The sequence below is a fragment of the Leopardus geoffroyi genome, chromosome D3 (assembly GCF_018350155.1).
Source record: "Leopardus geoffroyi isolate Oge1 chromosome D3, O.geoffroyi_Oge1_pat1.0, whole genome shotgun sequence".
NCBI classification, from domain to species: Eukaryota; Metazoa; Chordata; class Mammalia; order Carnivora; family Felidae; genus Leopardus; species Leopardus geoffroyi.
The window spans coordinates 29,174,637-29,192,712 of record NC_059339.1 but is presented as its reverse complement, the minus strand read 5'-3'; the positions used below and the strand labels follow the sequence as shown (position 1 = coordinate 29,192,712).

General features: G+C 43.0%; 1 protein-coding gene across 2 annotated transcripts in view; it reads left to right on the top strand.

The window, feature by feature from the left end:
- LOC123587969 (protein HIRA) overlaps nucleotides 1-18,076 on the top strand; it is a 94,605-nt gene that overhangs the window by 3,777 nt on the left and 72,752 nt on the right. For both annotated transcript variants that reach the window (XM_045458099.1, XM_045458097.1), the window contains exon 2: nucleotides 17,284-17,346. In XM_045458099.1, the coding sequence (XP_045314055.1) occupies nucleotides 17,284-17,346 (63 nt within the window). The remainder of the gene's footprint in view (nucleotides 1-17,283; nucleotides 17,347-18,076) is intronic.

Below are 18,076 nucleotides of genomic sequence, written 5' to 3'. Positions count from 1 at the left end.
AAAAGGCATTTGGCAAATTTTCAACACTGGGATAATTTGTCAGTTAATCACATTGCTTTATGGTGTATGTTTTTGCTTCTGCCCTTTAATTGGATTATTTTTCCCCCTACCCTGTGTCCTTTCAGAAGGGATTTCAAGACATCTTCCTGAGACATATACTGCATCTGGGTGAAAATAAATAAGTCAGCTTGAAGGAGAAATGCAAGCAGGATAGTACAGTAATGAAGTCAGCAGCGGGTGTGGAAAGGCCCTGCGTGGTTGCTAGAGGGGCACTGCAGACTTATCTCTGAGAACAGCCTGGGAGGGACCCTAATGGTGATATTTTATGATTGCAGTGGTCGTTAAGATAAGCTTTGCAGTTTGTTTATGTCAGGGGTTCTCAAACAGGCCAATGTCTGGAAACACTTTTGGTTTTTACAACTGAAGTGGGGGTGCTACTGGCATCTAGTAGGTAGAGGGTGGGACTGCTGCTGAACACCCTACAGCATGCAGGACATTCCCCCATAGTAGAGAACCATCTGGCCCAAAATGTTAGTGGTGCTGAGATTGAGAAACCCTGCTCTACATAAGAACTTTGTTTTGTTTTGTTTTTTTAAATATGAGAGAGAGCACGCAAGTGGGGGAGAAGGGCAGAAGGGAGGAGAGAGAGAGAATCTTAAGCAGGCTCCATGCTCAGCACAGGGCCTGATGCAGTGTTCGATCCCGTGACCCTGGGATCGTGACCTAAGCCAAAATCAGAAGTTAGTCACTCAACCAGCTGAGTTACCCAGGCACCCCTAGATAGAACATTTTTATTGTTATTTGCCTTTTTATGTATTTGTCTCATGGTTCCAACTAGATTATAAGTTTCGTGAAGATGAGAATTTTATCTTTTATTTTGGAGTCAGATAGTCTTGTTCTTGAATCTCTGTGCTCTGCTACTCACCAAATATGTGTTACAGAGGTTCTTTTAATTTCATTTCCTGACTTGTTAAATGAAGCCAATAACACCTGTCTCACCTGCTACCTATCAAGGCTCAGGAAACCCAAGCTCTCTCCATAACTCATTGAGTTATGCCTGAAGACAGTAGGTTGATTTAAAAAAAGAACCAGAATACATTTGAAGAAGATTCAGAAGAAAACTGGGTGAGATTTTAACTTAGATAATATACATGTGGATCTTTCACTTATTTATGGATGAAACTTTGAGCCATTCTGGAGAGAAGATCCATGGTGATCAGAGGTAAATGAGGCTACCCCTATATATGGAAGGCTGTGTAGTAGGTGGGAGAGAAGGACGTACAGACTACATTCTACGATGCAGGTGGAAACCAGGAGCTACACGAGTGAGCCACAGTAGTGCTGGGGACAAGGGCCTTGTTTGTGGGTGAGCCTTGATGGGGTTGGATTGTGGTGGTGGAAAAGGCACTGCTGCTGTGGAAGTGTCAGAAGGAAAAGCCTGCGGAAGATTGAGAGAATTTTATGAAAGGGAGTAGATGAAACAAACAGCAAGTGGTTCAGAACACCTCTGGCTTAAAGAAAACCCATTTGGGTCAAACCTTGCTGCTTTTGAAAGCCATACCTGTTTTGATGCATTAACTAACCTAGGATTGACCAAATCACAGGGAGGCTGCCCTGGCTAGAGCTACTATAATGAGAGACAAACAAGAGGCAGCAAGCCCCATTTGAAGGCCAGGAAAAGACCTTCATAGGAGTGGTCTCCAGGTCTGCTGCATCATCCATCAGAAGGTCCTGCACAAGAGAGGCACTCAGTGAATTCATCCATTCAACAAATAATGAGTACAGATTGTGTGCCAGGGGCTAAGTGCTGGCAGTGTAACAGTGAACCAAGCAGCATAGCAGGATCTTTTGAGGAGCAGCATGTGATGCATTTAGCCAGTGAGACTAGAAGGGCTATCTGCTGGGAGCGTCCTGTCTAAGCAGACAGGGAGAGGGAGGAGAGGAGCACATGGGAGAGACAGCAGACATCATAAACAAGCAGTTGCAGAGAACATTAGATGGGTGAGTGTGTGGAGAAACAGCCGACAGATGAGGAGCACTGTGGTAGGTAGGGTTGGAGGGTGGGAGAATTTTTTTTTTTAAGTTCATTTATTTAATTTGAGAGACAGCACCAGCGGGCGAGGGCAGAGAGGGAGGGGGACAGGGGAAGAGAGAGGGAGAAAGAGAAAGAATCCTAAGTAGACTGCGCTGACAGTAGAGAACTCAGGGCTCGAACTCATGAGCTGTGAGATCATGACCTGAGCCAAAGTCAAGAGTGGGATGCTTAACTGAGCTAACCAGGCACCCCAAGGGTGGGAGAATTTTAAGTAGGGTGCTTTGGGAAAGCCTGAGTGCAAAGGTAACGTGAGCAGACTGTTGCAGGAAGCAGACTCTTAAGAGTGAGAGGCCTTGCATGCAGAATTATTAACGGAGGGGCATCTGGGTGACTCAGTTGGTTAAGCGGTTAAGCGTCTGATTTTGGCTCAGGTCATGATCTTGCAGTTCATGGGTTCAGGCCCTGCATCAGGCTCTGTGCTGACGGCTCAGAGCCTGGAGCCTGCTTCGGATTCTGTGTCTTTCTCTCTGCTCACACTCTGTCTCTCAAAAATTAATAAATGTTAAAAACAATTAAAAAAAAAGAATTATAGGGGAGTGCTGGAAGCAGGACTGGACAGGGAGAAGGTGAGTTGAGATGCAAGTGCAACAAAAGCTGCAGCTGACCTTGTTAGCTCTGCAGCTAGTCCTTGTGAATTGTCCTGAATTGAGGTGAAGGGCCAGGTCTTTCCATTTCCATGTCCACAGTCATTGGGCACAGGCTCTCTTGAGGAGGGGACCTGACCTTGGTCAAAGCAGTTCTTCCACTGAGGTCAGGTCCCCTATGGAGAAGGTCTGAGCTGGGAGCTTTCACAGGCTGCCAACATTCCCATAGCTGGGGGCAGGTGCTTCATTCCTGGAGGGAGGGGGCCTAGCCAGGTACCACTACATCTGTGACAGGCCCGTTGGAGGTGAGGAAGGCTCCTCTGAGGGACGAGCGTTACAGGCAGAGAGTACTTGCCTGGCAGGTTTGAGGAATAGTATGGATGTCTTGTGATTGGAGCTGCACATGGACAAGAGCACCAAGGAATGAGGCCGGAGAGAGCAATGGGCTGACTGGGAGGGCCTGGTGGCTGCTAGACCTCAGTTCACAGTGCCTTGTGAGCAGAGGAATAACATGGTCTGACTTGGGTCTTAGAAATCCCCCCTATTGCTGCACGGGGACTAGGATGGGTATTGGGGCAAGGGAGGAGGCTGAGAGACCCATTAAAAGGCAGTTGCAATGATCCAGGCAAGAGATGACTGTGGTTTGGACCAGGGTGATGATAAAGGAGTGATGATGGAGGTAATAGTGCTGGTGAGAAACAGCTGGATTCTATATGAGTATATATTTTTTTGGTATAATTTACATACATTATTTTATAAAATTATAGTGAAATGTACAGACAATTCGTATACAGACAATTGGATGAATTTCGTCAAATAAATACACTCTCTAACTCATTCCCAACTCAAGATACGGAACATTTGCACCTCCCTAGAAAGTTTGAGTTACAGATATATTGTGAAGATAGTCACCAGGGCACAATGTGGGATGTGAAATGGAGTGACTCCCAGGTGAAGGGCAGGGTTGCTGTCCAGTGAGATCAGTAAGACTGTGAACAAGGCAAACAGAGAGGAAGAGCCAGGATTCAATTAGAGGAGGTAGACCAAATGAGGCCACCACACAGGGCCTTCCCCAGGCGCCCATTTAAGTAGCTTCTTTATCTTCTCCCTTTTGAAAACACTATAGAGTTCCATTCTAGAGCTGTTGTTAAGGAATAGGACAATATTTTGGCTAGTTGCCATATATAATTATACTAGGATACATCTTATGGTGTATACGTGTTTCTAGATAATGAAGCATTTTGTGATTGGGTATTTTTAATTTGTAAAATTATTTTTTTTATCACAGTAATATCTGTTCAGTTTAGGAAAAAATAGAAAATGCAAAAAGGAAAACAAACATATTGCTAAAGCTTTTTAAATGGTCTTTGAGACTATTTGGAAAAAAATAACTGGGTGGCTTGGTGCTTTTTAAAAAAACACACACGTTTTATTTAGTGTACATAACACATTGCAAAAATGTCTGCATTCTTTAAGACCTTAGCTAAATCCCTGATACCATAGCAAATTCAGTATTTTTATTGTGTAGCCTCCCTTCAGATCTTGCATTGCACATATAACTGGAGTAATTAAAATGTTGCTCTGCATTTTCTACTTAAATATTATTGTAGGTTTGTTATTTATATTTTACTTTTTTTTAAATGGAGATATAATTAACATGGCGTTAATGTTTCAGGTGTACAATGTAATGATTCCATGTTTGTATATATCGCAAAATGATAACCATAATAAGTCTAGTTAACATCCATCACCATACGTAATTACAGAATTTTTGTCTTGCAAAGATAACTTTTAAGATAGTAAATCTTTCAAGTATGGGATACAGTATTATCAACTGTAGTGTTATTTTCTTAATCGTTAAAGCTACACTTTCCTGCCTGTGGGAACATTGTTTTTAATTGCTTTTAATTTTCTAATGGAACTGTATAGAAGAGATTATTATGTTTACAGAAATCCATTTGCAGATAACTTTTAAGGAATTTATCTGTTCTGTAAAAATAGAGGAGAAAAGAGTATGAAGAAATAGATAATGACTGTTACCAAAGCTTCCTTGATTATGTATTGGCAAACAGTACTGGAGAAGTCAATGATATACCTGTCACTTTCTTCTTTAGTTTGTGGCAAATACACACACACACACACACACACACACACACACACGGTTACATGATTTCTACAGCTTCCTTCCTGTGCTGTTTTGAATCTCTCAGCCACCTGATACCTATGAGATGTCATTGTGGTAGTGCTTACTTAAGGAGACTGGAGGAGAAGTTTTTGTGGTTGAAAGCAGTAGAGGTAACAGCAGCAGATGGCTTTGTGAGCTAGCCAAGACTGTACTTCCACTTGCAGGTGTTTGGTGACATCTGAGTCCCCACTTCAGGAGATGAGGAGCCTGCTTTTCACAGATTGGGATGTTAGTGATACTGAAAGTGTTTTTTGAATTTTGGGCCTCTCCTGTAGGCTTTCTCCAGCCATTAACAAGTATTTATTGAGTGCCTACTGTGTGCCAAGCTACAGCTCTAGGTACCATGGTGACTCTGTGACTGAAACAGACAAAAATTGCTGACCTCTTAGAGTTTACATTCTGGTGGTTGGGGTGGACAAACATGCAATAAAGGAAATTATACAGTATATAAAAAGTTGTTAAGAAAAAAAACAGATGAGAATTGGGAGTGGTTGTGCCAAGTTGAGGAGTAATACTTTCAACTAGGGTGGTTAGAGCAGGACTCAGTGAGAGGGCAACATTGAGCCAAGACTTAAAAAAAGGTGAGAAAGGATTGTGTGTGTGTCTGGGAAAAGAGCTTCCAGCTGAGGAAGGAACCAGTGCAGGGTGCTGGGTGGAAGCGCACCTTCACAGTCTAGGAACAGAGGGGAGGCCTTGGCTCTGGGCCAGTGACTGGTGAGGAGGCAAAAGATGAGGCCAGAAAAGTCGTGGGGCTGGTGGGGCCGTTGTGCTGGGCCTGTTGGTTCCCCTGTCCCAGGCATGGTCTTAGCCAGTGGGTAGATGACAGGTAGAGTAGGTTTGAGCCAGAAGATCAGGAGTTCTGTTGTAGAGAAGATGAAGATGAGATGTCTGTAGACAGCTGGATAGAGGAGCTAGCTGCACATTAGAGCGCTTAGGTGCAGAGAGATATTTGGTTGTAGATGTAAAAGTGCGTATTATCACCTGCAGAAGGAATCAGTTTTATTTACAACCACTTATGTTTTGATATTTTCCTTTTACTTTTATATTACTACATACATACATGCACATATTTAAAAACAGACCATATATATGTGTGTATTTATTTATTATTGAGATAGTTGTAGTCTCACACAAATGAAATAATACTAGGAGATTCTTTGTACACTTTGCCCAGTTTCTCCCACTGGTAACATTTTGTAAAACAACAGTATAATATCACATTGACATTGATATTGACACAATCCATCTCTTATTCAGACTTTTCTACTTGTATTTGTATTCATTGGGAGCAGGGGGCGGGGGGCACATTAGTTCTATACAGTTTTTCACCTATGTGGGTTCATGTATCCACTATCATAGTAGACACTGAGCAGTTCTATTCCCCAGGAAAGCCATTTGGTCCAGGACTCTTATTTGTTGGGAGATTTTTGATAACTGATTTATTTTCTTCACTAGTTATGGGTGTGTTCAAATTTTCTATTTCTTCCTGTTTGAGTTTTGGTAATGTGTGGGTGTTTAGGAATTTGTCCATTTCTTCCAGGTTGTCCAGTTTGTTGGCATATAATTTTTCATAGTATTCCCTGATAATTGCTTGTATTTCTGAGGGATTGGTTGTAATAAATCCATTTTCATTCGTGATTTTATCTGTTTGGGTCCTCTCTCTTTTTGAGAAGCCTGGCTAGAGGTTTATCAGTTTTGTTTGTTTTTTCAAAAAAACCCGAACTCTTAGTTTCGTTGATCTGTTTTTTTTTTTTTTTTTTTTTGGATTCTATATTCATTTCTGCTCTGATCTTTATTATTTCTCTTCTTCTGCTGGGTTTGGGGTTTCTTTGCTGTTCTTCTTCTTGTTCCTTTAGGTGTGCTGTTAGATTTTGTATTTGGGGTTTTTCTTGTTTCTTGAGATAGGCCTAGATTGCAATGTATTTTCCTCCTAGGACTGCCTTTGCTGCATCCCAAAGGGTTTGGATTGTTGTGTTTTCATTTTCATTTGTTTCCATATATTTTTTAATTTCTTCTTTAATTGCCTGATTGGCCTATTCGTTCTTTAGTAGGATGTTCTTTAACCTCCATGCATTTGGAGGTTTTCCAAACCTTTTCCTGTGGTTGATTTCAAGTTTCATAGCAGTGTGATCTGAAAGTGTGCATAGTATGATCTCAATTCTTGTCTATTTATTGAGGGCTGTTTTGTGACCCAGTATGTGATATATCTTGGAGAATGTTCCAGGTGCATTCGAGAAGAAAGTATATTCTTGCTGCTTTAGGATGAAAAGTTCTAAATATATCTGTCAAGTCCATCTGGTCCAGTGTATCATTCAGGGCCATTATTTCTTTATTGATTTTCTGTCTAGATGATCCGTCCATTGTTGTAAGTGGAGTATTAAAGTCCCCTGCAATTACCACATTCTTAACAATAAGATTGCTTATGTTTGTGATTAATTGTTTTATATATTTGGGTGCTTCCAAATTTGGTGCATAGACATTTATAATTGTTAGCTCTTCCTGATGGATAGACCCTGTAATTATTATGTAATGCCCTTCTTCATCTCTTGTTACAGCCTTTAATTTAAAGTCTAGTTTGTCTGATATAAATATGGCTACTCCAGCTTTGTTTTGGCTTCCAGTAGCATGATAAATAGTTCTGTATCCCCTTACTTTGAATCTGAAGGTGTCCTCGGGTCTAAAATGGTGTCTTATAGACAGCAAATAGATGGGTCTTGCTTTTTTTTTTTTGTCCATTCTGATACACTGTGTCTTTTGATTGGAGCGTTTAGTCCATTTACATTAAGTGTTGTTTTTGAAAGATAGGGGTTTAGAGTCATTGTGTTATCTGTAGGTTTCATGCTTGTACTGATGTCTCTGGTACTTTGTGGTCCTTGCAATGTTTCACTCACAGAGTCCCCCTTAGGATCTCTTGTAGGGCTGGTTTAGTGGTGATGAATTCCTTCAGTTTTTGTTTGGGAAAACCTTTATCTCTCCTATTCTGAATGATAGGCTTGCTGAATAAAGGATTCTTGGCTGCATATTTTTCTTGTTCATCACATTGAAGATTTCCTGTCATTCTTTTCTGGCCTGCCAAGTTTCAGTAGATAGGTCTGCTACTACCCTTATGTGTCTACCTTTGTATGGTAAGCCCCATTTATCCCTAACTGCTTTCAGAATTCTCTCTTTATCCTTGTATTTTGCCAGTTTCACTCTGATATGTTGTGCAGAAGATTGATTCAAGTTACGTCTGAGAGGAGCTCTCTGTGCCTCTTTGATTTCAGTATTTGTTTCCTTCCCCAGATTGGGGAAGTTCTCAGCTGTGATTTGTTAAAGTACACCTTCAGCCCCTTTCTCTCTCTCTCTCCTTCTCCTGGAATTCCTACGATACGGATATTGTTCTGTTTGATTGAGTCAGTTCTCTAATTCTCCCCTTGTGATCCAGGATTTTTTTTTTGTCTCTCTTTTTTTATTTTAATTTTTATGTTTACTTATTTCTGAGACCGAGAGAGACAGAGCATGAGCGGGGGAGGGGCAGAGAGAGAGGGAGACACAGAGCACAGAGCCCGACACGGGGCTCGAACTCATGAACCGTTTGATCATGACCTGAGCCGAAGTCGGTCACCCAACCGACTAAGCCACCCAGGCACCCCTCTCTTTTTTTTTTTTTTTTTTTAATGTTTATTTACTCTTGAAGGAGAGAGATAGAACGTGAGTGGGGGAGGGGCAGAGAGAGAGGGAGACACAGAATCTGAAGCAGGCTCCATGCTCTGAGCTGTTAGCACAGAGCCCGATGCGGGGCTCGAACTCACAATCTGTGAGATCATGACCTGAGTGAAGTTGGTTGCCCAGCCGACTGAGCCACCCAGGCGTCCCTGTCTCTCTTTTTTTCGGCTTCCTCTTTTTCCATAATTTTATCTTCTAATTCACTTATTCTCCCCTCTGCCTCTTCAGTCCATGCTGTGGCCGCCTCCATTTTATTTTGCACCTCATTTATAGCATTTTTTATTTCATCATTACCATTTTTTAGTTCCTTGATCTCTGCAGCAATAGATTCTCTGCTGTATTCTATGCTTTTTTCAAGCCCAGCAATTAATCTTATGACCATTATTCTAAATTCTTTTTCAGTTATATTGCTTATATCTGTTTTGATCAGTTCATTAGCTGTCATTTCTTCCTGGAATTTCTTTTGAGGAGAATTCTTCCATTTTGTCATTTTGGCTAGTTTTCTGTCCCTTACGTGTTTAAAAGCTTATTATGTGCTCTACCCCTGCGAGCACTGCTATATTAAAGGGGGGGTCATACACTGTCCAGGGCCTCGCCCTTCAGAAGGTGTTTTTTGGAGAGTGTTACTTGCTCTCTGTTGTTGTGACTTTGGTTATTTTATTTCCCTACTTGTAGTGGTGTTTTGGACCCTCCACCAGGTGTGCTTTGATTTGTTCTTTGGAGTAGCCCTATGGCCCATCAGGTTGTCCTGGTGTATCCCTGGTAGCGACTCAGTCTCTTTTCCTCCCAGCCTCTTGGGGTTCAAAGTCCTTTGGCTTCAACCCTTCTTTGAGAGACGTGGGAAGTTTGGATCCTCCTACTTCTCTGCCATGTTGGTCCCTCCCTCAATACTGAGCAGTTCTAATTAATACTTGTTATAACCCTCCCATGCCCCTGTACATTACAGACAGGTAGGTAGGTAGATGGGTAGAGTTATACAGATATATAGATACATAGATTGGTTTGGTTTGGTTTGGTTTTAATTAGCATTTTTTTAAGTTGTGGTAAAATACACATAACCAAATTTACCATCTTAACCATCTTTCAAGTGTGTAATTCAGTACTGTTATGTATGTTCACAGTATTGAGTAACCAAGCTCCAGAACTTTTTCATCTTGCCAAACTAAAACTATATACCCATTAAGCAACAACTCCCCATTCTCCGTCCCCCAGCCCCTGGCAACCATCTTTCTGTCTTTATAAATTTGACTGCTTTAGAGACCTCATATAAGGGGCATCATACATTATTTGTGTTTCTGTGACTAGCTTATGTTAATTACCATAATATTTGCAAGGTTCATCCACTTTGTAGAATGCGTTAGAATCTCTTAAGGCTGAATAATATTCCATTGTATATATACACCACAGTTTGCTTATCCATTCACCCATCACTGGACACTTATACTGCTTCTACTTCTTAGCTATTATGAATATTGCTATTATGAACATGGGTGTACAATATCTCCTCAAGACCGTGCTTTCAATTCTTTTGGATAAATACCCAGAAGTAGAATTGCTGGATCATGGGTAATCCTATTTTTAATTTTTTAAGGAATATCCATACTGTCTTAAAAGCAGATGTCCCATTTTACACTCCCACCAGCAATGCACAGGATTCCAATTTCTACACATCTCCACCAGCACTTGTTACTTTCTCTGTCTCTTGTTAATAGTAGTCAACCTAATAGATGTAAGGTGATAATCTCATTCTGGTTTTGATTTGCATTTTTGTGGTAGCAAATGATGTTGAGCATCTTTTTATATGCTTATTGGCCATTTGTACATCATCTTTGGAGAAATATCTGTTCAAGTCCTTTGCCCATTTTTGAATGGGTTTTTCTGTTTTCTGTCATTGAGCTTTCTCTATATTTCTGGACATTTAATCCCTCATCAGATTATGTGGTTTACAAATATTTTCTCCCATTTTGTGGGTTGCCTTTTTATTCTGTTGATAGTATCCTTTGGTGGGCAAAAAGGTTTTAATTTTCAAGAAGTCCAGTTTGTCTATTTTTTTTCCTCTTAATTCCTGTGTCTTTGATATCATGTCTAAGAAAACATTGCCATATCTAGTGTCATGAAGCTTTCCCCCATGTTTTCTTCTAAAAGTCTTATAGTGTTAGGTTTTATATTTGAGTCCTTGGCCCATTTTGAGTTAATTTCTGTATATGGTGTAAGGTTCCAGCTTCATTCTTTTGCAGGCAGATGTTCATTTTTTCCAGCACCATTTGTTGATAAAACTGTCCCTTTCCCATTGACTGGTCTTGGCACCCTTGTTGAAAATCACTTGACCACAAATGCAAGTGTTTATTTCTAGGCTCTCTATTCTGCCACACTGGTCTATTTATCTGTCTTCGTGCCAGTAACACACTGTTTTGATTACTGTAGCTTTGTAGTCAGTTTTGAGATCAGGAAGCATTAAGACTCCAGCTTTCTTTTCCAAGATTCTTTTGGCTATTTGGCGTCCCATGACATTCCATAAGAATTATAGGATAGGTTTTTCTATTTCTCCAAAAATGTCAATGCAGTTTTTTGTTTTGTGTGTGTGTGTGTGCATGTTTTTTTTTTTTTTTTTTTTCAAGTAAATGCAGGGCTGAAACTCATAACCCCAAGATCAAGAGTTGCACACTCGACCAACTGAGCCAGCCAGACACCTCTGTCCTTGCAGTTCTGTTAGGGATTGAATTAAATCTGTAGAATTTTGGGTATTGTTGACATCTTAACAGAATTAAGCCTTTCAGTTCATGAACACAATATGTCTTTCCATTTATTTCTGTCTTTAATTTCTTTCAGCGCTGTTTTCTAGTTTTCACTGTATAGCTCTTTGGCCCCCTTGGTTATGTTGATTTCTAAGTATTTTTTTATTCTGTTTTAAATGGAATTGTTTTCTTGGTTCTGTTTTGTATTTTTCACTGTTAAATGTATAGAAATGCAACTAAGTTTGTTGATTTTGTGTCATTCAGTTTTACTAAATTCATCTATTCTGTGGAATCTTCAAGGTTTTCTATATAGTAGATCATGTCCTTTGCACCCATCTTATATTTTAATATTGTTTTGTAACTTTTTTCACTTAATAAATGTTTCAAACATTTCCCCATGTTTCATTTTTAGTTACAGATTTACCAAAATTTGTTAAAACCAGGTATTAATGGGCTATACAGGAGAGAAGTAATTCCAGGAACAATGTGTATTGGGTGAAAACCTCAAATTCCCCCAAGCTTCCATTTCAGCAGGGCATGCTCACATCACAGATGTATCATTGGATCTGCCTCGTGAGCTGTCAGAGCATAAAGGCTCGAAGACAAGAGCCCAAACCAAAAGTCTGAAGGCCACTGAGAGTGCTGGCTACTCTCATTTGGGCCCTTCCTGCTGCTTTCTGGCCATTGCTCTTTGTTTGGACTTTAAGTTCCACATGTGGGCTCCTCCAGGAATCTTTTCCTCTGTTGCAAGGGAGGAGGATTCTACCTTACCACACCTGGTCAGAATCCAGCTTCTGAGATTGACTCTTTATTCCTGCTATATGCAGAATAATATTCCTGCTATATGCAGACTGTGCTGCAGTTGTCAGATCAGCAACCCCAGGCAGGGGACAGGGGCCAACTGTCATGGCTCCGTGGAGAGAGTGACAACGGGGTATTGTATGTGGTCTGAGGAGGGGTGCAAGAAGGTGTCCAGGAGGGGGGACCTGGAAGCAGAGCCCCAAAGAGAATGGACTTTAGTGGGTGTGCAGGGAGAGGATGCTGGCCGTTGTCATTCAGAGGATGTGACATTGCTTGGCAGCTCTAGGATCCAGGGAATGGATTACTTTCTCTTTTGTCTCTGTCACAGTACAAAGAAAGATGGAATGCAGGAGGCAGTTGGGAATTCATCTTTATCATTGTGCTATGCCACAGTAAGGGTTTTCTAACTAGTCAGGCCATAGATCCTTTTCCTCAGCTGTACCTCAAAGCCCTTTAGAAAAAAGGAGGTCTGTTTCTACTGAGGGAATGTGAACCACTGTTTTTCTTGGACTGAAGAATCTAGTGCTAAAAGGAGGTAGGGAGCCAGCACTATGTTCGTGGCTTTGTGTAGGTGCACTACCGTATTTCTTCTGCTTTGTGGCACATCTCTACAAAAGCAAACATGGTGCCCATTACGTCAGTCACACCTTTCACCAAAGCACATCTTGATCTCACAAATGTTCACGTGTGAAATGTGACGTCTTCGAAGCAATGTGACATGGCCTCTTAATCTCTCTCAGAAGGTGCTTGTAAGGGTGACTGTGTCTTCCCATTGTTCTGATTAAATAATTGCTTATGAGCAATAGGGCTGAGAATTCCACCAAGGTGCATTCATTGCCCTAACCCAGGCCTATTTCCAGCCCTCAGTTCTGCCTTGGAGCCTTAAGGCCCCCTCCAGCTTAACAGTTCCCTCCAGTCTTAACAAAAGCCCATTCCACACAGCTTTGTGGAGTTGAAATGTGAATCTGATCGTGGCATTCCTTTGCTTCAGAGATAGCTATAGAAGATGGTCTGCTTTCCACAGTGGTGCCTTGCTGGGCCCTGCCCCTCTCCCAAGCCTCCTTTCTCCCCACACTCTGCAGCAGCTTGTCAGGCTTATTCTGCATTTCATGCCATATCCCCTCTGCCTGACATTCCCTTCCCTCCTCTTCTGGCTGACTTCTCCTCAACCTTTGGGACTCACTTCAATTGTGATTTCTGTAGGAAGGCCAAGCTTAGGTAGCATTCCACCTGTGCAGACATCCATCACTAGGAGCTTCCTCAGTGCAGAGCTGAGCCATTCACACCTTTACTTTCCCTCGACTTAGTCCAGTAGCAGGCTCATAGCAGACAACCACCAAGGTGGATGGATGAGAAAACATCCTATTGATGCTATGAGTGGGTTAGTGGTCAAGACTCGTGCTATGACGAGTACCTGTGCAACAGCCCCTCTGCTAAGGTAGCCTCTACTCTGAGTGTTCTTGGGGAGTCAGGCTTGTCTTTGGCTTGCACTTAAGTGATTTTGATGTACTTCTTGAGGGGACATACAGTGTCTCATATACTTAAGGAACTGAAAAGCACTCCTATAGTCAGGTGGATACTCCTCCCTGATGGCCTTCTCAAGACTGTCGCTGAGTCAGCTAGAACTTTTTTGGTGAAAATGACAAGTATGCAGATCCAGTTACTTTAGGCAGAAAAGTGAATGAATTAGCATTTTGAGTAGTCTCTTGTATAAAAAACTACCCCCAAAACCTGCTGGCTTAAAACAATAGCTGTTTTATTATTTATTTGTGATTGTGAAACCTGGCCAGGCCCAGCAGGGACAGCTCAACTTAGTTCTGCATAGAATCTGCTGGGGTGGCTAGAGCAGCTTGCGGCCAGAACAGGTCAGTCTGGGTCCTGTGCCAGGGCCTTGATTCTCACTGTTGTCTGGGTTCTTTGACCCTTTTTATGTGGCCAGCTTGGAGGTCTCTACATGGTGGTCTCAGGGTACTTTATCTTCTCACATGGCAGCTTCTCCAGAAGTCAAAAGTTGAACTGGACCTGTTTGAGGCTTAAGCTCAGAACTAGAACAGCATCACTTCAGTCACATTCTGTTAAAACAGGTCAGAGAGCCAGCCCAAATTCAAGGAGAGGAAAACACACAAGGGCAGGAGTCCTGGGGAAATGTGGTTCAGTGGAGCCTAATCAGATAGCTGCCTCCCCCGGCCTGTGGGACTGAGGTGTCTGGGGTGATCAGTGCTCAGTATAGCAAGTCCAAGACCAAGCCCAGGTCATCGGGACTAGTTGTGCACATATGCATAGCTCTCACTGGTGGTCTGTCTCTCTACTTCACCTTTCATCTGTAGGCTTTAAATCACTTCCCTGCAGGCAGTGTCATCCTAGCCCTCCAGCATCTCCAGAAGTATCCCCTCCTAGCTTCCCCTGGAGAAGTACATTTCCATACTTGAATCTCAGGCTCTGGAAAAAGCAGCTTGTGTGGCCTTGGGCAACTTCCCTAACTTGTGTGCCTCAGTTTCCCCCTCTGTCAAATGAGGATGTCAGAACTATCTACTTCAGAGGACAGTGTGAAACTTAGAGAATATCCTGGGCTGTGCTGCCTGCAGGGCTTGAGTGGCACATCAGATGCTCATTAGAGCATGTCATGGACTGGGAAGAAGAGGTCCACAGGGCTTACCCCAGTGTGACTCTGCCTCTTCTGGAAGGAGTAGCTGGCTGGTACCTCCAAGGACTGGCCCATTGCAGCTTCCTGGGAGGTCCTGAGTAGAGATGGTGGTGCTAAGGGGGTTGACACTCCTCGCCACTGTCCTCACCATACTGGGAGACATCTGCTCTTCTGAATTTCACAAGGCTCTTAGTGGTACTAATCAGTTGCCTTCCTCTGGTGTCTGGCAGGACCCTGAACCTCACTTAGTCTCAGCAGTAAGTGCCGTGGTCTGCACAGCCTGGGCCCAGAGCCCCTACTGTCCTTTCTTGTTTCTTGAGGCTTCCCTATCAGGCATTTGTCATGGCCCAGATGGGCAAGAAATCCACCTTCTTGCTACTGCTTCCCTCTCAGGTCCTCAGCCTGTGGAAAAGTGTGGCACATTCTCAGCGGCAGCATTTCAGGCTCTCTGGCTTAGCACACCTGGCAGCCACCTGACCCAGGAAGGGTGTGGTGTGCCAGTGTAGTTGTGAGTGCACAGGCACAGCGGTAACAGTTTGAGCATTCCCAGTCCTTCTCACCTGTGTTCTCAGCACCTGCCTTCTTTTACCTACTGTATATTGTTTTCTGGATTCTTCTTTTGAAGACGAAGATGGGACTAATTAGGGTCTGCCATCTAGACTATGGAAGAACAACTTGCAATAACTCTCTCTCCTCATGCCCCCCGAGTGTGCTCCACTGCTGGTTCTGGCTCCTTCAAAGCTATAAGAGTACCGAGCTGTGTTGGGGCTTGTCTTGGGAACCCTTGGAGTAAAAGCTCAGATCAGACCAGGGCTGAATTTCCTATATGTTTGGGACAGCTTTGAGTATGCATGTGCTCTAGGAAGGCGATCGGTAGCCACTTGGCTAAGTTTCACCTTTCACTGTAGAGCTCCGACTCTTGAGTATGTACCTGGAGGTGACCAAGGGTCTCAGGGACCAGACTGGAGCTGCCAGTATGATGTCAGGGGCTTGTAGCAGGCTGTGTTGTCTTGGATTTCAGTAAGTAGTAGAGACGAAATAACATGTAATGTGATTTCCAACTTTCCTAGGGTTTCTCCTTGTTCTCTGAGACAAAATGGGTCCTTTGCATTTGGCACACCTGCTTGATACTGGCCTTGCACAGCTGTTTTCCCCACTACCACATGACAAGAAAGAGAGCACATTTCCCTTTGTTTTGTGGAAGCTCAGGCTCAATTTGCCTGTAGGGGTATGGCTATCCAGAAGAAGGTAAGGTGAGCTGGCTGTTTCTTGGGGCCCATGCTGGCCATTGCCTTTTTGAGTACCAATATTTTATTTTCTACACTTAGGCACTAGCCCTAGCAGGATTTTGAGCTCTTAGGCAGCCACCACCTGCCTCTGCCCTGCCCCTCCCTGCCTGCACTTGCCACCATGTGATTCTAGAGCTAGTAACCCTCGTTCTGGTGTCCATGCCAACTCCTCTTGGGTAACAGAGACAAAGCATGCTCAACTAAGATACTCCTCAGCAATAGCACCTTGACTATATCAGTGATTGCTGGTATTCATCATGCATCTAATTTGTCACCAACCAAATGTTACTGAGCCACCACTCACCAGACCTATGCTAGAAGCTGAGAATGTGGTAACGAACACAACAACAATTGACATGCCACTCTTACCACGAAAGCAGATGAGGGAGCCAGACAAATGCCCACAGGCCCCAGGCCCCAGGAATACTTCTAGTCTGCTGGGTTTCAAGCTGTCACGACGCCTTTGCCAGTCTGGCCCACCAAGCTATAGCTAGCTACCTAGCTTCATGGGCTCCTGGTAGGGTCTGCACCCTGCACTCTAGGAGCTAGTAGCTATAGTCCTTCCCCCTAGACAGACTGAACATCTGGTTGAATGAGGGCTCATCCTGTAGAGGAAGTTCAGCCAGAGGAGATGCTGAGAATGCTGACTTTCCACGGACTTTGATGCAGCACAAATGTATAGGAGGTCTTTTGGAATCAGAAGCATGATGAGGGAAGTGATGCGTGTGATCGCAGTCAGCTACTGGTCCTACCCAGCTGTCAGTGAAGCAAAAAGGCCAGGGTGCTTATGTGTCCAGGCTGTCAGCCAAGTGCAGATCCATGGGATGGGGAGATGGCTGGAGGTATAGCCGTTGTGAACTCAGCTGTTGTCGTGACCTGCTCATAGCCTTTACAACTGTGTGTCCTCAGAAGGTGGCCAGCTCTTGTCTGCTGGACATTTGTGCAAGTGCCCAGGCGATCTGTGGACTCAGTTGTTCTAGTGACAGAATGCTTTGTGCCACTTTTAGACTAAGTATTTAATGTCACTTGGAGAGTCTTCCAGCAGTTTATACTTTAACTGAAACTGTTAGATCACTCCACTCTTACAGATAATTTATCAACAGCCTATTATTTTTTCCTAGGAGCAGTGATTAAAGATATTACTCAGATAACCACCATTTCAAAATTTTTGACTCTGTTGATATTGTCCAATGAATACAAGCCAAGGTAGACGTTGTGTGTGTGTGTTTTTTTCTTTGTTTCTAGGCAAGCCAATTTTTTCAGTTGATATTCACCCTGACGGGACCAAGTTCGCAACTGGAGGACAAGGTACGTTCACAGAGTAACAGAGGGAGTACTCACAGCCCTGCCACCTTACTCTGCTTCTCCTGGTTGTCCACTGAGCTGAAAATAGAACACTTCTGTTTTTCAGTATGGATAAGATTCCATTTAAAATGTATAATTATAATCTATTATCTGAATAGGTTAAATAAAAATTCTTTTTTGGCTCTAGTGTGCTTGCTCTGTATAAATACTTTGGTAGTGGGTGTATCTTTTTAATTCCTATTCATTGGGCTAATATTAAAATCAGTTTGCATCCCCAAGCCCCAACTTATTGAACACGGAGAGTGGCAGGTGGTCCCGGGAGTAGAGCCCCAGTCCCAGAGGCTAAGGTTGGTTCCTCATCTTTGTTCTGGCAACACTTGCTCATCTGAAAAGGAGGAGGAGGTGACTGAACTATGGAGGTAGTCGTGTAGTTATTAGGCCCATTTTCTGGGTTCAGAGGAATTTGGCTGAGTTAGAGAACAAGTATGCTGTAGGCAAGTAAAATGCCCATGCCATTTGAAAATACGGTCCATAGCGTTGTCAGTGTACTACATCCAGTGTTGCGGTGTCACAATAATAGCCCTGCTTAGAAAGACAGTCATTTATCAGGCCACTACACCAAGATATATATATGGTGGCATAAAATAGCATTCCCAGAGCCCAGTCCCTGGTAGCTTCACCCCAGAGCAGTGTCTTTCTCTGGCCAGCGACTCCCTGGATAAGAGTGCTTCTG